This window comes from Mytilus edulis, chromosome 1 (genome assembly GCF_963676685.1).
Source record: "Mytilus edulis chromosome 1, xbMytEdul2.2, whole genome shotgun sequence".
Taxonomy (NCBI): Eukaryota; Metazoa; Mollusca; class Bivalvia; order Mytilida; family Mytilidae; genus Mytilus; species Mytilus edulis.
In genome coordinates, this window is record NC_092344.1 from 63,293,536 (window position 1) to 63,311,093 (window position 17,558).

Consider the following 17,558-nt stretch of genomic DNA (forward strand, 5'->3'; position numbering starts at 1 on the left):
CATTTAATTCCAGGCAGGATCAGAACCATAAAATCATTACAATTATCATTGTCATTACATACATTAATTAACATTTCGTAATAATATAGCTCCCTAAATATTAAAGTACAGACACATTTTCATTAGTAACTAACCAAACAAATTGCCTCATTTGAAAGATGTATAAAATTAGGACAAATACAGTTTATCTCGTTGAAAAATATCTCCCTATCATTTTTGTAGCTGGACAACTAGTTATAAAATGTAGTTCATCTTCAACCAGATTTAGAGTACATTTTTTACAAAGCCTTTAGTCTCTTTCTATATATAATGTTTTATACCTGTCTCTTTCTATTTTGAGATCATGTGCACTGATTCTAATTTTACATCTGACACTTCTCAATTGAAAATTGTGTAAAGATAGATACATTTCTTTTGAAAAACAAGTTTTAAGTTTGAAATAAGTATGTAATTAACCACTTTGTGTATCTGTTCTTTTTGTGTTCCAAATTTTACAAAACTATTACAAAGTTTTTGCTTAACTGACTTGATAAAAAAGTTGAGCTTCACCTCCAAATTAAGAATATTCAGCTTTTTAAAAATGAAATGTATGGATGAAGACCAGCATTCAATATTATTATTAAACATGTTTTTGTTACACATTATAGAAACGAGATTTTAGCTTCTTAATTATAACATATTTAACTATGCTGTATCCATAGTTATAATGCACTGAATTATGGGCCTTTGTAAATTATTGTGATTGTGTTTGTGCCAATAAAATATTTGTACACTACTGATTTGTATATCATATACTCGGGTCATTGACCCCCTTTCTATGTCTTATTGTATTTAAGTGAATGTCTAACATTTAAATCTATATTTCTTTATTCCGTTTGTGAAATAAAAAAAGAGAGAAAACTCGTGCGTACCTGGCATATAATATTGCTATCATCTAAATACACATTTTACAGTTATTCAATCAGTTATTTTTTTGCATTTTTGTAGTTCTGACCATAGTGACATTTTTGTATGGAGCTTAGATCTTGTGAGGATGATCCTTTTTACTGTTTACAGTTTTACCTATCTCAGTAGATAGTTTTTGAAATAAATGACAAAATGAAAATTGGCATATATCGACGATATGTCATATATATTTATATTTATAAATGATCAGATCTGAGAGTACACGTATATAGCTACTGAAAGCTCACCGAGTTCAAAACCAATAGTAAAAAAAATAGGTATCGAAGACTTAGATATCAATCATGCAGTACACATCCAACGTTCAACCATGGATTTAGTGTAAACACAAAGTCATCATTAACAGTCAAAGACCTTGTGCAATGTCAGCTACATATTTATAAATAGTACCATGATGTATGATTTCTCATTTTTAAAAGAAGCACATGCATTAATTGTCTGTGAAAAATATTAACCAAAAATATAAGTATATTTTAGGAGACAAGTGCCCTTATTAAAAAGTCAGAAAAGAATAAATGGAGAGAAATCCGGACCCGTCTGTAGCCTCTCCCTAAAAGTGACTTGCAAATTATTTTGTGACGTCATGAAAAGAGAGGGTAAAATATCGGATCACATGTGAAGGACTAACAGTTGTTATAAAATCCTTTCACTAGTTTTAAAGGTATGAATGGTAAATTATAGATGTGGTTGAACAATTTGATAATATTGAAGGTGAGTACACTGGCATTTCAAGCTCAAATTTGAGTTGGAATATGACTAAACCTTCAAAGTGGAAAAGGGGGAGGTGCGTTCAAAAAGTTATTTCAGTTTTAAATATCTACTTTCTGAAAATATGCATGACAATAACAAGAGAGAAAAATGTGTAATTCAAGGATCATCACACTATTTCAGTGAATACAGATAAGAAACTTCATGAAAGAAATTTGGTGGATCATTATAAAGATCGACAACTCAAAAGATACTCCGAATGATTTCACTAATCACCGAACGACCATGGACAATATGTTTTGGCATATTGAACAAAACTTCAAAAATGTGACCTGTTTTTGACACTTCTATTATAATAAGATCTTCCCCAATGTTGTTTTGATTAAAAAATATTTTAAAGATAAGATAGGGTGATATATAAAAACTGACAAACTGAATTTCAGCTAGGAATAGGAGTAGGATTGTGAAATAAAATTGAAAAAAGAAATTTAATGGGTTAATGAAGGTTCCACTAAAGTCAAAATATAGGACACTTCATATTCAGCTGAACTTTGTCTGTATTTTTCAACCTATAAAGAATAAAGTCAAAAACTATGGAAAAATATGTTCATTTAAGAATTGAATGCTGCTTTTTGTAAATTTATTGGGGTGTAAAAGCGTTGACCGAAGTACATTTTGTATGAAGCGCGGAAGTGCGCACGGTCAACGCTTTTACAACCCTATAAAGTTACAAAATGAAGCATTCAATACTTATAATTACTTTTTTTTTAGCTAGAATCATGAAAACACGATTTTTATCAAGTTTTCATTTAATTTACCTGTGCACTTTATTGTGGGACCTCGTGTCATCATGAATGATAACTGTTATTGTCTAGTACAATTGTTTCAGGAATAGCACGTGTTGTGCAGTTAGCCAATCAGAATAACGTATTATAATGAAACATACATCAAATGTAATTATTTAAACATACTTAACATATACACACTGTGAAAATTTGTATAAAACTTCCAATTTTTATGTTGTTGCCAAACCGGTTTTGGGGGTGAACACCTAATTTTCCAAAAAATCTGGAGGCTTGCGAGATGACTTAATTTGTTGAAAATTGGTATGAATGAATACTGTAACATATAATGCAGTACAAGCTAGTGTTGATTTTTAAGAAAATGTATTGGTTTACAAGTTTCAGCTATTTCGTGTATCTAAGTGAACGAATATCGAAGGTACAATACAGAAGTTGGACAAAAATGTCATTGAAGCATATTTATTTGACAAATAAACAAATACAGGCAAAATTCATGACTGTCAGTCAGGGGTACTACTTGTACAAGTGTATTTTATTTACTTAAAGAAGTAAAAAAAAAATATACACATATAAGTAAATTTGTAGGATACTTATACAAGTGAATTTTATTTACTTGTATAGGTAAAAAAAAAAATTGGCTGAGTTATGGGACTAGGCATTCAGAATTTTTTACTTGTATAAGTAAAAAAATCATTCTTCTTTTCTTGAATTTTTAAGATTTCTTTGCTCTAATAGAAATTTAAATTGTGTACCCTTTACAGATGTCTTTACTCTTTACTAATCATTTAAGTGTAATTTCATGGACAATGAAAATCCCATTTATCTGTTATCTTCATAACACTGCTCATTTACAAGCCCCATAGGAGCAATTTTTGGTTGCCTTGCACAAATATACAAGATCTTTGCTCAATCAGTTTCTTTGATGAATTAATGAGATGAAATATTGAACTTCAATGAAAAAATTTGAGCAAACCTGGGAAAAATCATTAAAGGCATGATTTTACATCTCAAAACTTGAGGATTTTTGTGGGATTGTAAGAAAAATTTACTTATACAAGTAAATTTTTTAGAAAATTAAGGGGAGATTATTCAAACATTATTTATTTACTTATATGTGTATATTTTTTTTTACTTCTTCAGGTAAATAAAATACACTTGTACAAGTAGTACCCCTGACTGACTGTTTAAATGTGTAGAAGAAATGTTCTAATCCATTCTCAATTTTATAATTTATTAGATAAATCTGAAATGTCATTGTGAGATAGCCTGCATGTTAACATGATTAATCAATTTATTGGTTAACAGGATGCATATGACCTATAACTTTAACAAGGAAGTAAGAAACAAAACATATATATATTTGAAAATCATGGTAAAAATGTGCTGGCTAAACCACATGAAGCTGGGGTAGGTCATCTTCACTAGTCAAGGATAATTGGCAAAAACAAAGTATGTGTGTTTGCTGTACACCTACCTACCCTAATTTTTATCTCTTGCTCTAAAGTATTTTTGCAATTTTTTATAAAGCACTGTTAAAGTCACAATATTGCTCCCATAAGCATGCATAGACTCAATGTCAAAAAAATAGATACAGTACCTACCCTGGTTTTTTTTCAGCATGTGGCAGTAATTTGAGTAAACACAAATTCTTTTTTGTTTGGCCAAAGCAGAAAATTAATATATTTAAACAATTATTACCACATCATGCACATGCTGATTGTAGAAAACAGTCATGACAGAGGAAGTAATTTATGCCAATTTTAAAGTTCTTAATTCCTTTGAGTTTTGGGTAAGGTTAATGTCATGAATGTTGAAATGTCATTCAGGGTTCTCACTAAGGCGAGTCCATGAGTCCTGGACTCATCAAAATCTGTCTGGACTCACCATTTTCAAAACTTGCGAGTCCACAGATGCATCAAGATTGAAATATTTTGTATAGACTGAGCACAGTTAAACACAAATATCATCATTTTATAGCAAAAGTTTAAAAATGATCTGAATTTAAAGTCATTTCATTGCTCTGTTAGGAAATGGAGACTAAAATATTCCATTATAATTTGCCATAAAATATTTTCTCTTTGCTGTTGGACTCATCATGGCTAAAAATGACGAGTCCCTGGACTCAGGCCATAAAAAAGAATAGGTTTGTTTTCCCAAACGCTACCTACTTAGAAAAAAGCTGCCTACTCAAATTCTTTTATGTCCTGATTTGAAGAAGTTTTTTTTTAATCGGATAGCCATGAAGACTTATAAACCAAAGATACTACAATTTATTTTTGTTGAAAAAAAAAGAAAATACCTACATACCTTCCCACTGTCTCAACCTTAGGGTAGGGTTTGGGCAAACCAAAATATTTTTAATTGTGGCCTCACCTTCAAAATTCCTTAGCGAGAACCCTGAATTTGTCATGTATAATTTCGGTTTCTGCTTCATGAAAGTTGTTAAAACTAGATATAACCATTTTTAAACCTCCACACTTAGCAAAATGCTGAGAGAGAGGGGACTTGATCAGAATTCTTTGCAAGCAAATATGGGGGAAGATCATTACAGCTGTAAAATACTGTTAATTAAAAAAACTTAACAACACAAGCAACACTTTCGTGAAGTTTCATTTTAAAAATTGTTTGAAATGAAGATTTGTGAGAGGTCTGCTAGTATTTTAAATCATCATACCATAGGTATGATAAAAAGAAAGAACAATTTTATCTCAATTAGTTAGAATATCAAGCTTGCAGCTCTTGTTGTTTGAACATGTTGTACATGTTTTAAAGATGAATAATATTTTCAACAGTTTAAGTTTATGTATCTATCATGTCTATGTTTTTATGTTTTTGTTCTATTTACAACATTGCTTTATAGACAAAACCAAAAGAAGGCTGAAAATACAGTCTAATGTTGATTTTAAAAATAATGATATAATGCTGATTTTAAAAGAACTAAATGTGTTTGTGCATTTGTGTATGGTTTTACTTGTTAAATTAAGCATTTTAATCGATAGAACATTTTGAAGTCTCTTAAACCATACAAGTTTTCAAGTGTACAGGAAGAACACAAAGAAGAATAACATTGCTATCTATGAAAGGGAAGTTTGTGATAGCAAAGTTGAAATATCTCTTTTGTTGTATATTTTGTGTTTCTTTGTTACATATGACGTGGCCCTGTACTTATAAATCACATCATTGTGTTATTGTTCTATGATCATTTTTGTATTCTTATCTTTCATTTTTACAATATGCTTTGTCTATATGCCTGTTTGTGATTCTTTGTTACATATTTCATTGTTTTATATAACTTGGCTCTGCACTTGTACAACCTGTCATTGTGTTATTGTGCCATGGTAAATGTGTTTTTTTACATAAATTTGTTTGTTTTTATAATGATTAAGATATAAATAACACAATGCTGACTTTGAATTTTGTCAGATTTTTTGTATTCAATTAAGAAGTTATGAAGTTTTTCCATGAAAGAATATTCATATCATTCATAACAGTATATATACGACATGTACGATAACACAATTACATATATGAAAATTGTACAGAGACAAACAAAATGATCAAGCAAGAATGTATCATCTTAAATAAATTAAAAGAATGCAAAATTTCCTCTTCAGATTCACTGAAAAATCAAGATAAAGCGACAAGGTTCTCCGTTGTCCCAGGTTTTGGCAAAGATGCCGCCAATTACACAAAATGGCAGCCCGAAGGCTCAAGTTGAAGATTACATATCGAAGAATAAAGTGATGATGTTTAGTAAAACAACATGTCCATTTTGTAAGAAGGTAAGATTTAAATTCCTTTAAATTAATTTTTATTTTACAATTAATAAATGGTCATTTTGGCAGGCTCTTTATTATGATGTTTAGTCCGTTTTAAAAAAATACTTTTAGTAATAAGCATGATAAGTGAATGTTTGCCTATTAAATTTTTTGGTAGCTTTATATTTTATTGATATTTTGATTATGCAGTATAATAGGGAAAAAAAAAAACATAGGTTATTGACAATTCTGATTACATTTGACTAAAAATTTAATACATGTAATAATAAAAGAATGGATAGAAATTAAAAAAAAATATTTGAAATTATGAAATATTATTTTGTTACAGAATTTTTGTTCTGGTTTTCAATTAACTCATCATACAATGTCATAGATACCAGCATTGAAATTTTGTATATGTGCCAGATGTGCATTTCATTTACAGACGCGCAAATAAAAAAAAGTTAAAAAGCCCAATTTTAATGTAAGAAGTAATTAGTTGAATAGTATTGAGCACCAAAAATTCCTCAAAGTTTTGCCAAATACAGCTAAGGTAATCTATTCCTTGGGTAGAAAAGCCTTTGAATTTAATTCAAAATTTTGTAAACAGTTAATTTATACTTATGACCATATCAATGAAAATTCATGTCAACACAGAAGTTCTGACAACTGGGCTGGTGATACCATTTGTCAATCTTTTTAATTAGCAACAAGTATGAAAACATTGTGAATCAAAATCTGCTATACACAAAAATGCTGAAAAATTAGTTAAAACCACCACTTACTAAACTTTTTACTCTCATAAGCTACAGTAGTTTATATGTGTACTCAACCCTCTCCCTTTTTATATTGGTCGGTTCGAAAGCAAAAGGTTCTTAGCCATGGAAGCAGAACATACAGTGAAATAAGTCCAAAAAGATCAGCTATGTTTCTATAGATATATGCAAATGGTGTGACATGATGCTATGAACATGATGAAGGTTCTAAATTTCACCATTTCTACATAAAAAATAAAATTATTTTATTTCTAATTTCTTTTTTGAACAGATAAAAGACCTATTTAAAAATCTCAATGTAGAATTTCAAGTATTAGAGCTGGACCAGATCTGTAAGTAAATATATATATATACATATATACATTTGTGTATACTTTTAAAATACATTGTACAAACATATGACCTTTAACAAATAAAGTTTCCCTGAGGCCTTCAGGGGTTTTTAATCTCCAGTCCTGAAAGTGTTTATATTTGACAGTACACAAATGTACTAAAATTCAAACAGATGTTTTTCTGTCTTTAAGATGCCTAATTTACAATTTTATTTTCTTGAAACTAGAAATTTTCAATAAAAAATAAAAAAAATAATATCAGCAACATAATCTCAATACCATGAATGCATAGACTTAGAAAATACATTTAGTTAGATCTGATGATATTTCTGAAAAAATGTAATCCAGGATTGATCAGTAGCTATTAAGATGCATACCCGTAGATAGGGGGGTTCGAGGGGTTCGGACGAACCCCCCCTTGAAAACAAATAAACACTGTTAAAGTCAACGTTCTGTTCAAATTGTGACTGTTAAAGTCGAGTTTGTGGCTCCAAATAACCCCCCCTTGGAAATTCCTGGCTACGGGCCTGAGATGCATGAAAGAATCGCAATATTTTGTATTTGAATACCTTGTATGGAATTTGTCTGTTTGAAACATGTCTGGGAGATGGGAGATGAAATGTTACCCATGTTCATCCTTCACTTCATCCCAAAATTAGTTTCCATCTAATGATCTTACTTTAGTTTACCTCAATCAAATGTTATGAAACTTATAGTTATACATAATGCTCATTATCAATACCATAAGACACAGATAAATTTGATGGGGGGGGGGGGGGGGGGCAACACTTTGTTATGGCCCTTTATAATATATATATGCAAGAGGGGGTATCATCTTTGTCCTACATGTCCTATGAACACATTCTCCATTTGTTTCACCTCTTTCTTAATTGTATAAATATTGTTCAGTATTGTCTTCATTTCAGCAAATGGTGCAGATTTACAGAATGCCTTGCTGGAAGTTTCTGGACAAAAAACTGTACCAAATATATATATCAACTCCAAACATCTAGGTATGTATTTGCAATTAACTCAGCAGCAGAATCCTGATTAATTGTTAAAAAGGGGGGGGGGTTATTTAAAAGAAATATCTAGTAAAAAATATGCATAGTAGGGTCAAATAAAAAGTACCTTCCTACCATTCCACCCCACCCCTAATACATTTATTACTTTTATTTTTGGAACAGCCCTGAGAAAGGTCACATTATTTTGATATTGCAAATTGTCAGTGGAATAGCCCTTAGCTGGGGGTCTACTTTTGTGAGTCAGATGCAATCGTAGTTGGAATTGGAATCAATATAACATGAGTTATCTTCCCTTCACCTTTGATAAATTTTTCTTCTATTCCAGGTAGAAATCTATGAACCTTTAATTTAGCTTCCATTCAAAATCACAAATCTTAGTCTTATTTATAGCTGTCTTACCTTTCAAACTTGTAAGAATTTGTACTTCAATGTGCACCTTTAGGTGACTTGGAATGAACAACACTTTTGTAAGATATAAAAAAAGAACTCTTACTCAACCAGGGTCAGGGATGTTTTATTCATTATTTATCATGTTTATCATGATCATCCCTTTTTCCCAACATTTTTTATCAGAACACAAAAAAGCAGGATTAGGGCAGTCAAGGTTTTTTTTACCCTATTTAGGTCAGTGTATATGAACAGTGTAATTGATAAAATAAAAATACAGAAGCAGTGCCTTCTGAACATAATTTCCCAAACTGAGGGATGAATCAGGTATAGAAAAAGATGAAATAAGTTTACATTACGGTGAAAATGAGTTTTTTGAGAATTTTGTATTCACTGCTTGTTGAAATACATAAAAGCACTAGCATGACTAGTGGCCATAGGTTTATAAAGAGAGCAAAAAAAGTAAACGTTCATGACACATCTATTCAAATTAATTTATGAATATTATATTCAGTTAACTGTGTATGTAGGATTTTGGGCAGGGTTAGAAAGTGGAGTAAATTCTGAAAAAGCTATCACTATCCCTTATGGGCTAGGAAATATTACTGAGTCCCCTACACAACTTAAAGCAATTTTACAAGCTTGTTTACTCTGCCTGTTTTTCTGATTGAAAGACAAAAATTTAAAGATGAAATTTCACCTGTTGCCTGCTTTTATATGCAATAAAGTTGCAATACCAAACAATGAAAAATAAATAATGTTGCCTTTAATAAAATTGAGAATGGAAATGGGGAATGTGTGAAAGAGTCAACAACTCGCCCAAAGAGCTGAAAACAGCCGAATATCAATAATAACGATTATCCAATAATCAGAATTATATTTTAGTTTTCTCTTCAAATTGTTCAAGATATTAATCAATATTCTTATCTACTGTAAGTGCAATTGATTGAAATTCAGCTAAACAAATTTGAAGTGATTGTAAAGTGTTAAAAAAAAAAAAAAAAAGATTTTAAAAGATTTACATGGAAAGCCATGAAAAACCTATGGACAATGGCTGCCTTGCTGATTGGTTTATTGTATCATCAAAGGTAATTTTCTAGCTCTACGCCATAAAAAAGGATAAAAGATTGATTGAATACTAGCTGAGGTTTCAATACTTAGCATTGAATAACATTTATATTTCAAAGAAATTTGTTAAATTGCAAAAAAAATATCTCGAATTTATATAATTTACACTTTAATCATCCATTCTCAGCTCCCATTCCATATCATGCTTATGTGACTGTCCCACATCAGGAGCCTGTATTTCAGTGGTTGTCATTGGTTCACTTTTGTCATATTAGTTTTTCATAAATTGTAAAAGAGGTCAAAAGATATAAGTACAGTTATATACTGTGGATTCATTTATTTTCGTGGGTATACATTTTTTGCATGTTGGAGGATATTTGATTTCGTTTTTTGCTTAAAATTTTGGTATACAAAGCCTATTGAAAATATGTTATTCGTTGAACATTTAAATTCGTGGTTCACCTGTATCCACGAAACCCACAAAAATTGGTATCCAACGAATAATAATGAATAATAATGAATTCGCTGTACTTCTGAAGGTCTTCCCTTGGTACCATGAATGTTTAATGTAAAAGCTATATTTCAGATGTAATCATTTCTCCTTATATATATATATGTAGTTTTTATGCTGGACTTATAGTAAATAAGAAAGAGCCCTTTTAAAAATCTTATAGGTGTTCTTTATATTTTCGTCCCAGAATCTTGACAGATATCACAAAATATTTTTTACACAATATAAATTGTACTCTTGAATTGAATTTTACTTTCTGCAGTTTTGAAATTATGACTTGCATTACCATCAATGTGCACTCAGTTTTTAAATTTTTATAAACTGCCTGCTTCTTAGTTGATATTGAAGTTTAAACTTAGTTTTTAGAGCAGTTTCAAAGTTATTATATTTTTACATATTTTGTTTAATAAAAACTTAAATTATAGATCATCTTCCTCTTATTAATTCAAATTCCGAGCAATCCAACCATTTAACATTTAATCAATTTTTCATTTCCATCCATAATGGTTCTTCAATGTTCGGGTAGCATCTACAAAAAATGAATTTAGAAAAAGGCTTAACAAATTTTTTTTTCCATGTACTTAGAAAACTGACTTTTAGGGCATTTTAGTACATAAGATTGATCAATATTCAGTTTTGATCATGCTGATTAATATGGTTATATATCAGCCTCATTTTGATTCAACTTGATTACATTTTTTCTGTAGGTAGGTCTTTAATCATCCACCTTTCATACCATTAGATTGAACATCAAATTGCTTTTAATGACTAAAATGACTGATAGAACTCTCAGCTGATTATTATTTGTTTCAGTAAATTACTTAATACCAATAACCTTTATTGAGGTCATTGGAATATACGACCTTATTATCTCGTGCAATTAGAGCAGCAAACATTATTAGCCTTGACAGAATATATATGCCGTAATTAGCAAGATGAAAAGGTGACATGTTTAACTTTCTACGAAATCAAGCCAGGAGTAGAGTGGAATGTTTTGGCCTGCGTTAATGGACCTTTAATTCTGTTTAAAATTCATAACAAAATAGACAATTTTTTACCATTTCCATAATTTTTACCTGTAGAGCTCTGGCCATTTCAGTTGATGTTCTCTCAAAAACTGCAACTGATGATGAAACCAAAGATTTTGTTGCATCTCTAAAGTAAAATGATTCAATCTGTTTGAGCTTGGCAAATTGCTTCAATGTTGTTAACACACACGCATGACATACATGAAATATATTTAATAAAGTTTCTTTAAAAATCTCTTAATAGAATTTGTCTGAAAGGGGATTAGGTAGAAAGGAATTTTCTAAGATAACCTCATAATCTATATATACACTTGATTTGAACTCCTCAGATCTGCTAACTTTCATGATTTATACATTTCACTAATGCAAGGTTCAAACCTGAGTGTTGTAATCCTCCTTTATATGACCTGACTACTTCAAAACAGTTGTAATAGAGAGTTAAAATGACATTTAGGATATTTCATATAACATTCTAGTAAATAGGGAAATTTGAAAAACCATCTTTGTTCTAAAAAATTATAGCAACACATCCATAATACAGCCTATAAGAAAATCAATTCATATAGCACCACAATACAATGTTCAATGCTAAAAGGCCCTGGGGAGAACACTGCATTATGTATTCTGTGGTACTCATTCAAAACCATAGTACCTTGTTTATTTGATTAAAAAGTTTTATAATATGCACAAGACAATAGGAGACATTACGTCCCATAAGATTAAAGATCCATAGTGCCTTAAATCTATGAAGATTTTGAAACTTTGACTGGTATTAACTTCTGAATTCAAAGATTCACTTAAGTCATGTTAGTGCATGTACTCTTTGTTTACTGTTTTGTCGACATGAATAAAGTAAACATCTTCAATGTTATGATTATTGACACATGAAAGTATACAAGCTGCTTTATTTCTTTTTAAAATATTGGGGAAAAAAACAATCAATATATATATAACATGACCTAGGCAACTAAACTGCTTCGTGGATGCTATAATTATTTAACTGATTACAAATATCAGACGCTATCATTCAAATGACTTGAAAGGAAATAATTATTTTTATTCAGATTTTCCTGGTTCTGTAGATAAAGTTTTATTGCAAGCGGAAAAACATGTTCCAATTTATTGTCAACTTATTTGCTTACAAATAGGAAAATACTAACTAGATTTTTATGTTTTCATTGGAAAATATAGGGGCACACAATGCAACTGAAGTTTAACACTGGAATAGTGTCATATTGAATAAATTCAACATAAAAATGTATTTAAACACTGGAATAAAGCCACATTTGATCGCTTGAATGTAACTTACAAGTATTTTTTGCATGGTATTTATATGGGGATATGCTCTTCTTTGACTGAGGAAAATATGTCATTTCAAAATAAAAAGCGTATCCAGAAGAAAACTGTTAGTTCAAGATCTAAAAAATCTATGGAAGCTCACAAGCAACATAAATGTAAGTGCTTCACTGTGAACAACGGCTCTTTATTGACAGGTGGATGTGACGATACGTTAAAAGCTCAAGCCGAAAATAGACTCTTGCCGATGATCAACGATGACGGAAAAAATTATGATTACGATCTGATTGTAATTGGTGGAGGATCAGGAGGACTTGCTGCATCAAAAGTAAGTTTATTATTTTGTGTTGGCTGGTTGCTGTCTTATTGTCATACCTTTGAATCCATGTCTAAATTTATTAATCATGTTCATATTTACTGATTATTGTAAGTTCAGAAAATTTTGTTTGCATTTATTGTGATTTTTATAGCATTATTTTCAAAATTTGCAGAACAAAAAAAAGGAGATGTAGTATGATTGCCAATGAGACAACTTTTCACCAAATTTAAAATGAAGTGGATTTAAGCAATTATAAGCAACTGTATGGCCTTCAACAATGAGAAAAACCCATATCGTATAGCAGGGTATAAAGGTCTTGACATGATAAATATGAAACAATTCAATTGTTAAAACTAAGGGCCTAAATATTAAAACAATTTGATATGAAAAACAAATATGAAAAAAGTGAACCAATGTCAATGACAACCACTGAAATACAGGCTCCTGATATGGGACAGTCACATAAGCATGATATAGAATGGGAGCTGATAATACCTACTTAGAGTGTAAATTATATAAATTTGAGATATTATTTTTGCAATTTAACAAATTTCTTTGAAATATGAATGTTATTCAATGCTAAGTATTAAAACCTCAGCTAGTATTCAATCACTCTTTTATTCTTTTTTATGGCGTAGAGCCTAGAAAATTACCTTTGATGATACAATAAACCAATCAACAAGGCAGCCATTGTCCATAGGTTTTTCATGGCTTTCCATGTAAATGTTAAGTTGATGTTTTGATTGTAGTTTTATTGTCTCTCTTGACGGAGTAAAAAAGTGAGACATAGGTATGCTGTTTCTGGCAGCGGTGTCAACAATGTATTAGTTTGTGATAAGGTCTAGTTTATGGTGAACCACTAGTGGTAAGTCAAGACATTTGGTATGCAGTTTTAAAGTATTGGCACATCTCATTACCATGGAGATTATTTGACCCCCCGCCCTAATTTAATGAGTTATGGTTTATTGACTTTGAAATTTTGCTTAGTTTACATGTATTAGTTTGTTTTCATATTTGTTTAAAGGAAACTACTTATGATAAGTCAATGGTATTTGGTATGCAGTTGTATTAGCATTGACACATCTCATTTCCATCAAGATTGTTTAATCGTGTACCTTCTGTCATGGTTCATTGACTTTGAAAATTTGCAAAACTTACATGTTATAGTGTTGCTATTTTAATTAAATTTCAACATTTGCATTATCGAAATTACAAAAAAGCAAGACATATCTCTGTGATAACAGTTTATTATAATATACCGGTAAGTATTTGGTTCTTAAATGGTTCTCTGTGATATTAATTGGAAACTCAAGGCACCTATTTTCAGCGAAATTCTGCCAAATATTTTATATACATGTATAAGATGACGATATATAAATTAGATAAAATGACTGTCACAAATGGTAATAATTGACATATTTTTTCCCTGTTCTACCTGGAAATAAATAATTTACCAGAATTTCTTCTTGTCCTGTCAGATTATACCCCCTGTAATTTCTATGCCCCGTTTATTGGCATTATGTTACAGCCTACAACAATAAGTAAAACCCAGAATGTATAGTCAGCTATATTAAAGAGTTGATAATTTTTTTCTGTGTGTTTTTCAACATTTTATGTACCCAAATTTCTATTGCAGGTATAGTTTAGGATTAGAATGAACTTTGACCTATTGGAATTGGATTTTAATGAGTCTTGATTATAAACCTAAAAGATTGTTTTAATTTCTATTAAATCTGAATGTTTTTAAGTGCAAAACATAGTTTTATGTCCCAAAATATGTGCATTTTTGTATTCTTTTTTTTGGTCAGATAATTTTGGGGGTGCCCTTTTTGAAAACATGGGCTCTAAAAATTCTACATTTTGTCTATCTTTTAGTTTTCATTGGTTTATAGAAAACTCGATAGAATTACTTCAATTTCTTAAGTTTTTTTAGCTTGACTGGTTATGAAAAAACACCATATGTAATCTCAAAGCATTTTTAATAACATGTAATCTTTTTAGTTCTAGATATTTCTCAAGTTTTTTGTGTTATTAACAGGAAATTGAGTTGGTTATGAACAGGGTTATTCTTAATTTTCTATTAAGGCATGCAATTCAGGTTCCGTTACTAGAACACTATTTTTCTTAAGTATTTAATCACTTTAATTTTCCTGCACAGTCATGTGGCGGATTCGTGACTTGTCAATATTATGGAGATATTAGGACTTTTTCTCGTTAAAACTAAATGCTATTGAAACACTGTAGCATCTCAGTTTGATTGTGGTCATGATTGATTTTTTCAAACATGAAAGTTACATCGTTGAATGGCAATTTACCTGTGATTTTTACCTTGAAAGTTAGAGATAATCAAAAATTAGATAATTAGACTTGATTCTACTGACATGACTGAGATGAGATAAATCAATGTTAGTACAATAGAACTCTTTGAACATGTAGGAAAGATTTTCAAAATTGGATCATTTGTCATGATAAGATTATTTTTTTTTAGCGTGCTGAATTTTCTTAAATTTTATATATAAATTGTTATGTAAGATTACTTTTAAGAAGAAAGTTCTTATCTAATGAATGTGTGAAGTCATCACCTTTTTTAACAGGTTTAATTTTACAATTGATTTTCTCCTATATTGTTAAATTTTCCTGCCGGAACTGGTTAATTCCTCTGTACTCCTGCTTCCTCATGCCAAACATGAAATTGAAATTGTTTAATGTTGCCTATCTACCTTCCTATAAAGCAGCATACCCAAACATTTTATGAAACAAATTGTATCAAATTAAAAAAAAATTAAATATTTTCATGTTCAAACATTGTTTTTTCTTGCATGTCTAGAAGATGTAACTGATGTTGTTAGCACATAAAAAAACCCAACTAATCACTAATCAGTACCCAACACTACACATAGATGCCAACTATTACGATTTTTCCGTAGTTTTTCCGATTTTGCGATATAAACTACGCTATTACGGTCAAAGTCAAATAGTTACGGATTCCCAATCATCGACGTTCAATTTTGTAAAACGCGGATTTTTATCATTACTTTTCCGTCCTGGTCCAGTATTTAGGAAACGCCAATGTAATGCTTCCGGTTTCTCGGGAGTTATCAACCTATTGTTGAGTAACTAACTGACTTCCGAAGAGTCAAACTTGCATTTTATTAAGTAGCTTTCCCCTTTCTCTACTTCTCCTTGACAAAACAAAAATATTTGAGTCGAGAACATCTGAACAATTATTGAATGGAATACATACTACAGACAACATGTTAAATGACAAATTTAAGTGTACATCACTTTGCAACCACTCGTCAGTAATTTTGATTGGTAAATGCACGTTTATGAATGATTACTGAAAACTTTTCAAAAATACGGAAAATTTGATAGTTTGTTACTGATTGTGTCAAAAGGGGGTTGGCATCTATGACTACAAGACAATGCTAGGCAACATCAAACAAAGAATTTGTTAAGGTTGGCCTCATCTACAAAAACTGGATGTGCTGAAAGTGACATTAAACACTAACAATCAATTTAAATGTTTGAAGTTTGCGTTTTAAATATTTAAAATTTAGCTGTCGAGAGTGGATAAATATCGTATTACACGAGATTTAGTGGTAGAATCTGTTTCTCTAATGATTTTCAAACAATACGCAAGCAAACTTATTCCTTCTTTGCGACTGATCTGCAAAAAGATGTGCTCTTTCTATGTGACGTCATCAGGCATGGTCGCCTTTTTTCATGCTGTCACAATAGAAATTCAGAGGAAAACAAGAAAATTTGACGTCATAATTGGATTTTAACCAATGAAGAACTGAGATCAAACGAACCACACGTTGATTAAATTTTTTTATACAATGGGTACAGAAAGGGATAAATTGACGAAGAATTAGAGAAATTTAATTATCTTATAGACTGGGGAAACATTATTGTCCTGTGTAAGCTTTCCAGTTAATGAAGCAACCACAGAAGATAGAATAGTGTTGCTCAATTTTGCTTGATTTATTTTGTGCACATTTGTGTATTTGAGTGAGGCTAGTTTTTTTTTGTAGTAAAAGTTTAAAATATAGATATATACGTTAATTATTGTAGGAAGCTGCTAGTTTAGGTAGAAAAGTTGCTGTGTTTGATTTTGTACAACCATCTCCAACAGGCACAACATGGGGTAAGGTTTTGTCATAGTTTGAATCAGCTAAAAATACCTTAAGTTTTCAGGCTTTTAAAAAAAAACTGTAACATACACATATTACAGTTATATACAAAGATTGTTAGAACTTTTTTCACTACTTTTTTTAGTAATTGTTTTAATTAGGGCAGCCATTTTGATGATGAAAGAATACCCTCAGGTATAATAATAATAAGAATAATAAATTCTTCATTTAAAGGGCAAAACGTGAGGGTTCAATGGCAGGTATATATGTTTAAAGGGGGTAAACACAGTTAGTAACAATAAACTAATCTTCCATGATGCCCTTACATACAAATTCCAAACACAAAAGTATCAAAATTTTGTCATTTTGTCTACCTAGCAATACATGACTACTTTCTCTACAGAAAAAAGTATGGGTTGACCAACGGATATGGTTAAAAAGAAGAATC

General features: G+C 30.5%; 1 protein-coding gene across 4 annotated transcripts in view; it reads left to right on the forward strand.

Annotated features, from left to right (window-relative positions):
* The first annotated feature begins 1,370 nt into the window (after positions 1–1,370).
* The window catches only part of LOC139486560 (thioredoxin reductase 1, cytoplasmic-like), a 29,584-nt gene continuing 13,396 nt past the window's right edge, over positions 1,371–17,558 (forward strand). Inside the window, exons 1-6 of one of the 4 annotated variants that reach the window (XM_071271485.1) lie at positions 1,371–1,624; positions 6,089–6,256; positions 7,280–7,340; positions 8,267–8,353; positions 12,853–12,983; positions 17,052–17,124. In XM_071271485.1, coding sequence (XP_071127586.1) covers positions 6,149–6,256; positions 7,280–7,340; positions 8,267–8,353; positions 12,853–12,983; positions 17,052–17,124 — 460 coding nt within the window. In that variant the 5' untranslated portion in view covers positions 1,371–1,624; positions 6,089–6,148. Of the gene's footprint in view, positions 1,748–3,784; positions 3,882–6,088; positions 6,257–7,279; positions 7,341–8,266; positions 8,354–12,852; positions 12,984–17,051; positions 17,125–17,558 lie in introns of those variants that run through there. The other 3 variants (XM_071271492.1, XM_071271497.1, XM_071271504.1) reach the window with 3 other exon arrangements.